General features: G+C 39.5%; 2 protein-coding genes across 2 annotated transcripts; both read right to left on the bottom strand.

Moving 5' to 3' along the window:
- Positions 1 to 6,627: 6,627 nt before the first annotated feature.
- On the bottom strand, positions 6,628 to 7,581 carry LOC306928126 (olfactory receptor 11A1-like; the record flags this gene model as incomplete). The annotated part of the gene is made up of 1 exon (XM_079508047.1): positions 6,628 to 7,581. One exon carries the CDS (start codon positions 7,579 to 7,581, stop codon positions 6,628 to 6,630), a length of 954 nt encoding a protein of 317 aa, XP_079364173.1.
- Positions 7,582 to 11,364: 3,783 nt separating this feature from the next.
- On the bottom strand, positions 11,365 to 12,321 carry LOC306928125 (olfactory receptor 1C1-like; the record flags this gene model as incomplete). Its single annotated transcript, XM_079508046.1, has 1 exon — positions 11,365 to 12,321. One exon carries the CDS (start codon positions 12,319 to 12,321, stop codon positions 11,365 to 11,367), a length of 957 nt encoding a protein of 318 aa, XP_079364172.1.
- Between the last annotated feature and the right edge of the window lie 653 nt (positions 12,322 to 12,974).

Genomic DNA, 12,974 nt, shown 5'->3' with positions numbered 1-12,974 from the left:
CAATTGCATCCTATCGGGAGAGATAACTCCTAGGATACAGGATAAATAAGTGAAATTAGAAGTGATGAAAGAGACAATTGGCAGATATATTGGAACACTAATACTATCAAACTGAAGCTGATACTGTAGTGTACATATACTCTCTCCAGGATTGGATGAAATTGGTGTCTCACCTGAAAATGTATTTTCTGTTCTCTAAAGAGAGATAGGACGACACCTGTTACTGAACAAACACTCTAGTCTATAGCATTGATTACTGTCCGAATATAGTGCATTCATTTATTAACACATTTTCTTTTTCATAAACAAATCAACTACTGTGCACCTTTAAGCTATATGAAATAAATGACAGTTGTTTCTGTGTACACTGCAGAGACCATTGTCAAATTAAACAACTGATGTTAGAGAATGTGCATAGAGGGGCTTCCTTGAGCTGAAGACTTACTGTAGGTTCTTAGAGTGGATGGCAAAAATATTGTCATACAGGTATTTCACCACAAGATGGGGGTATCAATTAACCTAACTGGTTCCTGGTGCAATGCCATTGTACTGTTAGGCTAGTAGGCCAATAAAGGCCAGTCAATCTGACTATTATTAAGAGGAATGGAAAAAGAAAAGAAAAAGGTAATTGAAAAAAACACAGCCCCCTCACAGGGCAGTATGAGTCACCAGTTGGAAGTTACAATGGGTTTGTACGTGCAATCGTGCATAGTAAATAAATAAGTAAATGGTGCATTTATATAGCGCCTTTATCCAAGGCGCTTTACATAGATTGTGCATTACATTCACACACACATTCATACACCGATGGCGGCAGAAACCATGCAAGGCACCAACCGGCACATCAGGAGCAATTAGGGGTTCAGTGTCTTGCTCAAGTACACTTCGACACTAACTCTGGGGGAACCCGGGTTCGAACTGGCAACCTTGCAGTTACCATCCGGCCACTCTACCCCTGACCACCACTGCCCCGTGTCAGATCAGATAGATCGGCTATTTTGAAATCTAAATCTACAAATGACCAGTAACTAAAATGTTCATATAACTGTAGTGGAGTAAAAGTACAATATAAAAGTACAATATTGTCCTCTGAGATGTAGTGTAAAAAATGCCTCAAAATTGCAATTAAGTACAGTACCAATGAGTGTTGCATCATAATGCTGAAACTGTAATGCAAAGGTGGCAAACATCTGTCATCAGAGACCTAATTATCCCTGTAGCAATGTGTTTACACATGGACTTTAGGCTCAAGGGACTATAGCTGGTTCAGAACATGACACAGTCAACTAAAACACAAGGATGATAAACTTGTGCAATCAAGTTGATATTGTTTATTGTTCTTTGTTTTGATATACATTTATGTACTTATTCCCTATAGCCTTTGGTGTAGCGCCTCTCTACATACACATTACACAGGATTAGAGCCTGCACATCCTGTGGTTCTGACCCGTCTCAACACCGCACATTACACTGTGTGTGCGTGTGCGTGTGCGTGTGTGTGTGTGTGTGTGTGTGTGTGTGTGTGTGTGTGTGTGTGTGTGTGTGTACTGTGCTGAAAATAGCAGATCGACAAGCTCACAACGCAACGTCGCGTTGTGAGCATGTCGATCTGCTATTTTCAGCGAAAGCTTTATCCACAACACGGATACAGGAGTTTAAGTGGTTAAAGGGACACTTTTTGCAAACAAATATGTTAATGACTTTTAGAAGATTTAGAACACTTTCCTGGGGGTGTTTTAGTGTGTAATATGTGGTTTTAGATATTTTAGACTTTAGCAGTGAGCCCAGTGTCTCTGATGTCATGGACGCTGGGCTCACTTCCTTCCAGGACTACAATTCCCATAATGCTTTGGTGCACTGCTCCTCCTTGTGGATAGGGGGAGGGCTGTCTTACTGAGACAACATGTAGTTCAGGAACTAAGTGAGCCGAGTGTCCATGACATCATAGACACTGCAAGTTTCCCTTTAACTTAATCAGTCAGTGATTGTCAGGTTTCTTCATTATCGCCGGTTGTGGGTTTCTGACCAGTCCACAGCCCTCGTATGAGTAATGAGACACAGACCGAGTAGAAAATAATTCATGGCTGGAAATGCCTATGTTGGTGCTGGCCCCCCGGCAAATTTTAATAGTGTCCTACTCGTACTCACACATGCACCGTTTGTCACCCTCGAGCTGCCGTTCATAACAGAACCCAGCGATAGATTTCTCAACAGGCCTGAGAATGAACGCCCGGCCCAGCCCGGCCTTGGGTTCTGTATGAACGGCAGCTCGAGGGGGACAAACAGTGCATGTGTGAGTACCAAGACACTATTAAGTGCCAGGGGGTGGACACTTAAAAAAGAAAGAAAATGTAATGCTATTGTGCATGTCATGTGCATGTCATCACATGCACACCAGATTAGAGGAATTTTCAAAATATGGATTTAAAAAAAAAATATATATATATATATATATATATATATATATATATATATATTTATGTGTTTTAACTTGTCTTAACGTCCCTGGCAATCAGTGCATAATTAGATTCAGCTCGTCTTAACATCCCTGGCACTTAAACAGACGATTTGTGAAATAGTTTGGAGCTACTAAAATACCCGTATTAGAATGAAGACAACTAGCTTTCTATTCTAGCTGCATTTTACTGTGGAGTGGTCGGAAAAATGGAGAACAGGGGGCATCTATGAAACAATTCAAAGCCAACAGGTATGGTCTATGGTGGGCAGGATTATAGCCTGATTCAGGGTACATTTGTGTGTTTTGGTGTGGATTTGTGTACTGTGCATCCGCTGGCTGAATGACAGCTACCACTCACTGCTCATTGTGTTATCAGCATGTGATCACCTCAGCAGGAGAAAAGGAGAGTATGGCGCAAACAAGGAGAAAGCAGCATGTGGGAGGATGTGAAGGCAACTTAAGATATCCCCCAGGAGCAATTAGGCAGGTTGGTAATAATTACAGTATAACTGTCCTATGAGAGAGCCTGGTAGAGAAAGGCTGGGTTTGTGTTTTAAGTGGAGTATTGCCATGGAGACTCCATTAGGGGTCAGCGGCTGGAGGGTTATGTTGAAAGGTGACTTAAGCCCAAACCACACAAATGCAACTCCTTGCAACAGCCATTGGGAATAATGGCTGCATGCAACTACATGCAACTACTGGCAACCGTTTGGTTGCAAGGAGTTGCATGGCGAATCATTGGTGTGTATTAGGCTTTAAACTCTCAAAGTGAAAATAATGAAATGAACACTGCGGATTTAACTGTGAAGTAAAACCTATTCACCCCAAGCAATTGAAAATAAATGAAAGTAACTGTGAGTTCTCTAAGACGTTCCAGGGGGCTGTGGATGTGCGTGCGTGCGTGCGTGCGTGGTGTATGTAACACCCGGGATTCAAACCCGGGTCAAATCCCATACGTTTTTTTCCAATGGAAATATCCTAAAAAAAACATGGTTGTATTATAATCAAGACTAGACTATTATTTGACATTCTACTATATTATAATTTTTACTCCACTACAATTATTTGAAAACTTTATTTACCAGTTACTTTGTAGATTTTGATAATCATTACAAAAATATATACAATTGCGAAGATGTGTCATCTTGCGATGTGATTGGCTGAGCTTTGCATAACGTTTATGGTACATTTTAAATTCCAGACTTTTACTTGTAACAGAGTATTTCTACATTGCAGTATTGATACTTTTACTTAGGTTTTTACTACCACTGGGTGTAAGAGGGAATCCCCAGTTGGCCCAGGGGAGATGTTAGCCTTTTTGGTCTTCAGGTTTCAGACTCTGAGCCACTCTGTTAAACTATTAGAAAGGTCTCTGTGGGAACATCTAAACCTGTCTAATAGCCTATACCCAAGGAGATAATATGATTTCTCATTAATTGAATAATCGTATGTATGTTGACAATAGTGAATCCCCACAGACATGGTGAATGAAGGCCTCAGTAGGCACAAAGACAAACAACAGCTATTGTTAAATTGGAGCTTAAGGACAAAATCTATTTTGTTTATTTGTCACAACATAAAATAAAAAAAAGTGATCAATTCACGTTTCCTTTTAGTATTTTCTCGCCTGCGATCAGTGGTGGACTTACTTCGGTAATGAAGTACATTTATTTGAGTAGCCATTTATTTGAGTATCTTTACTTTACTTGAGTATTTGTATTTGTGGATACATACCAATAGAGGGTATGCGCATGACATCATCATCATACCCGGAAGTTATGCGGGAACGCCTACTTGACAGCCCATACATCCAAACAGAAAAGTCCTATTTGATTGAATTAAATTACTTTAAACTACATTAAATTCACTTGCCACTCGATTTGCCACTCGATCTGCCATTCGCTTTATGCATGCGCATACCCTCTATATACCAATACATTAAAGACAAATACTTAAACTTAAGAGTACACTACATGTCTAGGGGAAAAGTACATTATGAATGAACCACTTAAATCCCTATTTCAAATATTATGGTGAACATAGCAAAGCTCACAATGCGTCAAATCATGATGCGTCCTGAGCTTGTACAGTATATGCTATTTTCACAATTATTTTCATAACTTCTGGAAAATCTTTGAATTATTGTCAATTGTCAACATTTCAATTCAGCAATGCAGTGATTGTTCATATATATAAAAAAGCTGCAATCCTTAGGTTTAAGGTCCTAGCTCACATTTGAATACTGGTCTACTGCGTGGCAGACTAAACATACACCTCTCACCGAAGATATTATAACATTTTATTCTCTAAAATATTTTAAAGCAAAGCATATAAGTAAACCTCAATTCAGTGTGGCTAAAATACCTTTATTTCTTCCTGATTATTAGCTACAGTAAGTTACTTACTTACCGGTACCTACTGTACGTTTGTGATGGATCATCTGCAAATGCATTTACTTTAATTATTATTAGTATGATTTATATATAAATGGTATATATCATTATTTATTTTGACAATATGTATAAATTATTCAAGATAACAAAATGTATGAACCAATGAGATGGGTATGCTTTAGGGATGTTAATAGTGAATCGTTAATCGCCGTTAAGAAATAATTCAATGTATCCTTTTCAATTGGATTATGGACAAAGTACCACCAACAGTTGCACAGTGGTACCGGGACATATATAAAACTTTACCCATGGAGAGAATGAGTGCTAGGTCTAAAGGCAGTGAAGACATTTTTACCAAAATATGGAAACCTCTACTCGACCACCTACCATCGCTCTTAACTAATGTGTCTCTATATAGCTGTTTAAATGTTTTGAACCATTGCAAGGGAAGGTATGACGGGTCTATGTAAAGCTGCTTATTAATCTGAACCAATGCAAGGGAATGCTGCATATGTCTCTGTATAGCTGGTTAAGTGCCTCAAACAAACACAAGGGAATGCTTGATGTGTCTTGCTATAGCGGATGAAATGTTCGGATGAATTAATGCAAAAATAACCAATGATCCATTTTTTTTCTTATTTAGTTAATTTTATGTTTTTACTTTCTTTACTTTATATTCTTTTTTTTTGTCCATGTCTATTGTTTGTATCTACTAGCCTGTTTCGTACGTGCTTTATTGTTGAATTGAATGTAGGTGATTTATAATTTGTCTGTCTCAAAAAAACAAAGGGACGCTACAATGTAAGGATGACAAGCACATATGTGTGTGTATACTGTAAATCAATGTTCCAATAATCTTAACAATTAATCAAAACAATTCTGCGGTTCCATCATTGGGCGGTTTTCTGTGAATGTAATGCCGTTGTACATGGCCGAGGAATGCACATGTGGGCCCGGTTAAAAAAAGGTCACCCCCACCTTGGTAGCCACAGAAACGTCTCTGCTTTTGCATGTGTGACAGACAAGACTTTTCATTTCATTTTTACAAAGATGCCATTGCCTGGCCCTGTAGCTCAAATGGTAAAATAGATATTTGATTAAGGAATATAATATGCCCTTTGTATTCTTTCAGTATATCAGCAAAATGTAGCCTAGATTTTTATGTTAGACATTGAGGGAAATTAAGATTCTGAGCAGCAGTCATACCTAGACAGCAGAGAGCTCTTGGATTCAGAGCAGCAGTCGTATACCCAGACAGACAGCAGGGAGCTCTAGGACTCAGAGCAGCAGTCTACCCAGATAGCAGCAGAGAGCTTTGGGACTCAGAGCAGCAGTCGTACCAGCAGTGGTGAGCGCACCTCATGGCGAGCTCTGCTTGCGCACAAGTAGGCCATACAGTACATGGCCATGTGTGCAAGGCGCAAATTGGCATCTCGACAGAGTGCATTTCTAGTCTACTTTAACTTCATATAATTGATCCAATTCACTTTATTCATAGAGCACATTTTAAATTTTAACAGTGTTGAACCAAAGTGCTGTACACTCAGTAGACTGGATGAGGGGTGGATGATAGATGATAACTATAGTGGGATGGATATTTTTTTACAATGGAATATTTTTCTGTTAAAGCAAATTGACCAGCTTATTTGTCTTGTTTATTTATTTTTAGTACAGCGCAAATTCCAAAAAAAATATTGTTTTTTAGTTTTAGTAACAGTTTTTGTCAAAGAAAGAAAGAAAGAAGCAGGCATGCAATCTGTTTGACGGATATTGACATCATTTAAACACTGGTGCAATACAGATTTTAGTGAGTATCTCATGCAATCTATTCCTGATTGCTTTGGTTTTCAGACAGTACACTGTGGGGTTGATGAGAGATGGCAACAGAGTAGAGATAATCAGCAGCGCGTTCCTCTCTGTCAGGGTCAGTCTCAATCCTAGTCTGGTTAACAACACAGACACCAGCTTTGGAGAAAAGTATGCGGTCACAGGGATCAAATGACTTAAAACTGTTCTGAAAGCCTGACCTCGGTTCTCATTTTTGGGGAGCCTTAGAACGGTATAAATGAGTTTTGCATATGAGATCATGATGAGGGGAAATTGTCCGACAAGCAGCCACAGACCAAGGACAGTCGGTATTAAGAAATAGGGTTCAGGGTTCACACAGGCGGCTCGAACTAAAGCAGGATAGTCGCAGAATGCATAGTTAATAATAGGTTGGCAGTACAGCAGTGAGTCAGCTATAGAAGCCACTTTCCCCATGCACCCCAAACTTATGAACCAGGACAGTATGATCAACACGCCAACACGAAGGTTTGTGCAGATGCTGTTGTAGCTGAGTGGGTAGCTTATGGCAAGTGTGCGATCCAGAGCCATGAGGGACAGAGCCAGACATGCGGTGATGTCACCCAGGTGGTAGATGAACATTCGTGACATACAAGAGTAGTAGGAGATTGTTTTCTCCCCCGCTAGCAGTACAGAGATCATGGTGGTGCTGGCACTGGTGGTAAACATGATATCCACGGTGTTCAAGTTGCAGATCAGCAAGTACATGGGCTGATGCAGTCTCCCATCTGTGGCAATGATGCAGATGTTTGTGCTGCAACCAACCAGAATCAAGAAATAGGTAATCAAAATGATGACGCCCAGGACTTTCCGGTGAGGCAGGTCATCAAAGCCGGTAATTGTGAACTCTTCGACATTTTCTCCTGAAAAGTTCAATAAAGACATCCTCAAGCATTTAGACACAGTATGAAAATTAACCCCAATAGTATGGCATCGCTATCTTGATGCTACTGAGGAAGTGCATTGAGGATAAAGCCAAAGTTCATCAACAGCTCAGAGTTTCAATCTTCTGGATCCCCAAACTAAGCAAGTAAGGGGACATTTATTTGCTACTGTCCTTAGATTACGCCTTATGAGACTGACACAGTCACGTGGTAAGAGCACTGGGACGTGGGTGTGAAAGTCAGAGTTACATCATCTCTTTTATCCCTGTGGAAAATACGAAACCTATGTTACATATATTCTTCATTGACCAACATTTCTTTTTTTCCCGCACTTATTAGTGTATCACAGACAGTACAGTACAATTATATCAGAAGATAATAATTCATTTATAATACATTTGTGTGATACACCCATGGGCGAAAAGGAGCCCCCTTTTCACTTAAAAGTATATTCTTGATGATTGGCGCGTACAACCAGTACTTTACTACTTTCCCTAAGATGCAAAAACAAACTTTCCCTAAGATGCAAAGTTAATTGAACAATGACAAGTGCAAGAAAATTGATAACTCTGATGTCAGCTTTTCCGGGAATCTGGCCGACGCGAATTCTGCCGCGTGAGTGGAGCTTCATTTCCATCCACCAGCTGTCTAAAAACCCGGAAGAGACGCCGACAGACAGCAGCTTTTGTCCGCACATGGAATCCTAGGTGTGCTTACACAGAATAGGAGCTGCTCCTGTCGCAAGTTGATGATGTCATATGCCCATATGGTCTAGCCCTATGGAATGTATGGAATGCAATAAATGCATATGCTAATACAAAAAAACTTTATACTTCCTATAATGTTAATTTGAGCATCAAAGCAATATTTTAAATACTTTTTATTAGCACGTGCATTCCATTTAGGGCTGGGCCACACATATGTTCGCAGATGACTCGGCACTGCTGGTCTCGGACAGGGACAAACTGCAGGTTGAAAATGCCCTCAGCTCTGAACTCGGTAGAATCTGCACCTGGCTCGCTGATAACAAACTATCTTTACACCTGGGAAAAACTGAATCCATTCTCTTTGGATCTAATAGTAATCTCAGCAAGGCAAATGGCTTCTTGGTTAGAGTGGGTGACAATGTTATCACACGTAAAGATGAAATTACCTACCTAGGTTCCATCCTGGAGGCTAATCTTTCCGGTGATAAAATGGCCACCAACGTAATCAAAAAAGTCAACCAAAGAACAAGATTCCTTTACAGGATCTCCTCACTGGTCGACAAAAACACCTTGAAGACCTTAACAGGAGCCCTTGTACAAGGCTTCTTTGACTATGCATGCACCTCCTGATACCACAGCACCTCAAAGGCCCTTAAAACTAGGCTCCAGACCTCCCAAAACAAACTGGTCAGGCTCCTACTTGGCCTCACCCCCCGAACCCACCTCACCCCTGCCCACTTTGACAGACTGGCATGGCTTAGGGTCGGCGACAGAGTACAGCATCTTGCAATGGGTCTGGTCCACAAGATTCGATACTCCACCAAGATACCCATGTACCTGTGTAGATACTTCCTTAATGTTAACGAAGTCCACACCCACAACACCAGAGGGAGTGCAACGAATCATGTTCAATCCAGATTCGGCACAAACAAGGGACTAAATTCTTTTCGCTCCTATGCCACCAAAATGTGGAACGCCCTACCAACAGTCATTAAGACATGCGAATCCCTTGACTCCTTCAAAACCGCTCTCAAAGGGCACCTACGGATGGCTGCAATTCGAAACAGGCCCCCGTAAAATCTGAATCCCCCCCCACCGCCCCCCCCCCCTTTTTCCCCTCACTGTATATGTTTCTTTTCCCTTTTTACCTCCATTATGATGAATTCCTGTACTGTTCTTTGTCTATATAGAAGTGTCTATTTGTACGTCTCTAAATGTTTTGATGAATTGAACATGGTGGACCCTGTTGTAAACAAGTGTAATGCTTAATTGGGTCGTCCACTCACAGTTAACAGCCTTTGTATTGAGTTTGTGCTTGAAATGTACTGTAATTCTGCAAACTGTTAATAAAATTTTCAATCAATCAATCAATGACATCATCAACTTGCGACAGGAGCAGCTCTCTATAATTTGTTTTTTTTGTTATAGAGGGGAAGTATAATGTATAATGGCATATTTGTCTTGTTAGACATGCAGGGATCCTTTTAAGAAGAGCCAAACTAACACGCATGCAGGCACGCCATATGCCTTACAGTACAGTACAGTACAGTACAGTAAAGTACAGTACAGTACAGTACAGTATTAAGCGTGTGGGTAAATCAAGTAACCTTAGTATGTATAAATACCAATGTTTGGGATTTGAATTTCGAGTTGAAAATGTAAAAAAACTAAACAATAACATAATAATAAAGTTGATTACCTTAGAACTAAACTAATATAGTTGCTGCGAGAGTGAGGTCTAGCCAACACCAACTTGGGATTCCTGGATCGCTGCCCTCCACAATTTCCTATCCAACATCAGGTTCTTGAGTTCTTCAGTGTTGTCAGCCAAGCTGTCGCGCCGCAGCACGTCTACACTAATATTCTCAACCCTAATCAGACATCTTTTTGAGGGTTCTCATTCCTTTTCCAACAAAATGTTTTAAAATGCATCAGTAATATAATCAATTAGTATATTGTTATTGTTGTTATGTACTGTAATTCTCCAATCTGTTAATACATCTTTCAATCAATCAATCAAAATTGTAAACGATACACAAAAACTAATTTCGCCCACTTCTTTACTTCTGAAAACCTATGATGTGACAATAAAGCTGATTCTGATTCTTGATTCTGACTAAAGCTCGAAACAGACTAATATGGCAAAATAGAAGGTCATAGTAAAATACATCTTTTACTATTTCTCCAATACAGCCTTTTATTCCAAGCTTTAGGCAACTTTGACAATATACATTAAATATGACAGCGGCCAAGTATTCTGACCGCTGGGACGTAAAGCAAAACAAAACCATAATAAAGAAAAAATGGTTATTTTCCCAAGTAATATTGCTTGCTTAATTCCCAAGAGGTGTAAAATGCAGACTTGCAAAAAAAAATAGATTCAAAAGGTCTTTGGTGAAAAAATATATATGGATTTATTTATATGAGCAAGGCAACAAGAAAAGAGACCAGCGAGTTTCGACCTAAAATGTCTTTGTCAGGGTCTATCTGTAATGCATTAGTTAATCTGAAGATTATATGTACAATCATTTACAACAGAAAAAGAGAATGAACTCATCTGCTCCAATTATTAATTTACTGAATTCGGTGGGGTGAACGGTTCTCGAGTTAGTGTTACGCAACGTACGTACGTACAGACAGACAGAGACTTGGTGCATTTGACGACGTTTCGAGCCAAGGCTCTTCATCTGGTCAAACTATGGGTTCACTCTTCTTTTTCTGTTGTGACTTTCTAACCCTATACTAAGTGATGTGCCTATTTTATTAGTTTTTGTACAATCATTTACAATGCACTTTATCCTTAGAGGAATGTCAGTACGTGTGCGTGTGCGCGTGTCCGTGCGTGCGTGTGTGCAGTAAATTCTGTTTACTAGGAATTATTCTAAAAGATACTATAGCAGTGATTGTTACAGTAGATGTGTGAAATGACTTTTGCCTAATATTGGCTATAGGATATAACTTTACATTAAGCCATTATAGCTACAGTAGCTATACATCTATAAATTATGTCTCATATAAACAATACACCCACACACTCCAAAAGCTGTTGCACATACATAATACATTCCTTCCCATTATCATGTGACTCGTCTTGTGAGACGTAAATGTTTTTTGACCGAGTGTTTGACCTCCTCTGTCTGCAGGACATATATGATTGGGTTTAACATCGGTGGTAGAATGGAGGTCATAGACAGACTAATAATCCTAGCATTAGGATGGATTGCAGCTCCCATGGTAAAAACGATAATAATTGGCAAGTAGTAAATGGCTACCAATAACAGATGAGCTGAGCAAGTTTTCAAGGCTTTGAGTCTGTCTTGAGCAGTAGCTATTTTAGCCAAAGCAACGGCAATACATAAGTAGGTTATCAAGATAAACAGTAGAGGAACCCAAAGGATAAGAAATGGCAACAAAAAAGACAAGACAAGGCTGGGTGTATTGTCATTGCAAGCCAGCCGAAACATAGGTCCATGGTCGCAGAAGTAGCTGTTGATTACCGTGGATTTACAGAATGAGAGTCTAGTGAAAAGTCCAACAGTTATCAGGTTCGCCAGGACCATAGAAAACCATGCTGAGAAAGTGATGCCAAACATGGATCTGTTAGTCACCACAACATAATAGCGCAGTGGGAAGGTGATAGCAACCAGTCTGTCATAGGAGAGTATAACCAGATTCAGAGATTGCATTGCGAGGAAAAGGAATACAAAAAACAAGTAGGCTAAGCAGTTGTTATAGGATATATAGTGATGCCCAGATAGGAAAGTGTACAGAACCATTGGTACCAGGGATGAGCTTCCACAAAGGTCCACAAATGCCAAGTTAAAGACCACAATATATTTTGGAGTGTGAAGGTTTCGGTCCAGTATTATCATTCCCATCACCACAGTGTTGCCCACTACCGAGACAATGTAAACAAAACAAAGGAAAACATAATAGTACTTCATATTTGATATCCCAGAAAAGCCATTAATAAAGAAGTATGCAGGCCGCACGAACGTGATGTTTTCCCCCGAAGCAGAGTTGAATAAGTCCATAATATGATCCCACTAATCTATGTCTTCTGAGTCAGTTGTGTGTCTCAAATGCAGATGGAATTACAATAAGCTCTTCTCTCTTCCTCTGGTGAAACTACTTTGTGACCCTTCAATGACTTTTTGATACCTTTATAACTGACAAACTATGATGTGCACATGCGTGTGCATGCACACAGGGCATGGACGGGCCCATTATAACCGGTGGTGGAAAGTAACTAAGTACTGTACTTAAGTACAATTTAGATTTTTTACTTTACTTGATTATTTCCAATACTTTTACTTACTCCACTACATCTCAGAGGCAAATATTGTACTTTTACTAACATTTATTTGAACACTTTAGTTATTAGTTACTTTGTAGATTTTTATTAGTATCACAAAACATAAATTAACCACTTCAGTAGGCCGAAATATATTTTGATCATTTGAAAATAGCCGATCTATAAGCCCACAATGTGTTGCGATGCGACTTATTGTGGGCTTGTAGATCAGGTATTTTTTTTAAACATATACATGTACATTTGAAAACTTGAAATTGGACATTCTGCAATCTGCATGAGTACTTTCTACTTTTGGTACTTTGATGCCAATACTTTTGTACTTTAACTCAAGTAAATTTAGAATTTCGGTTGTAATGGAATATTTCTACAATG

This window comes from Electrona antarctica (genome assembly GCF_951216825.1).
Source record: "Electrona antarctica genome assembly, chromosome: 8".
Lineage (NCBI taxonomy): Eukaryota > Metazoa > Chordata > Actinopteri > Myctophiformes > Myctophidae > Electrona > Electrona antarctica.
Note: the sequence above shows the minus strand (reverse complement) of the source record. Positions and strands in the feature narration are given on the sequence as shown.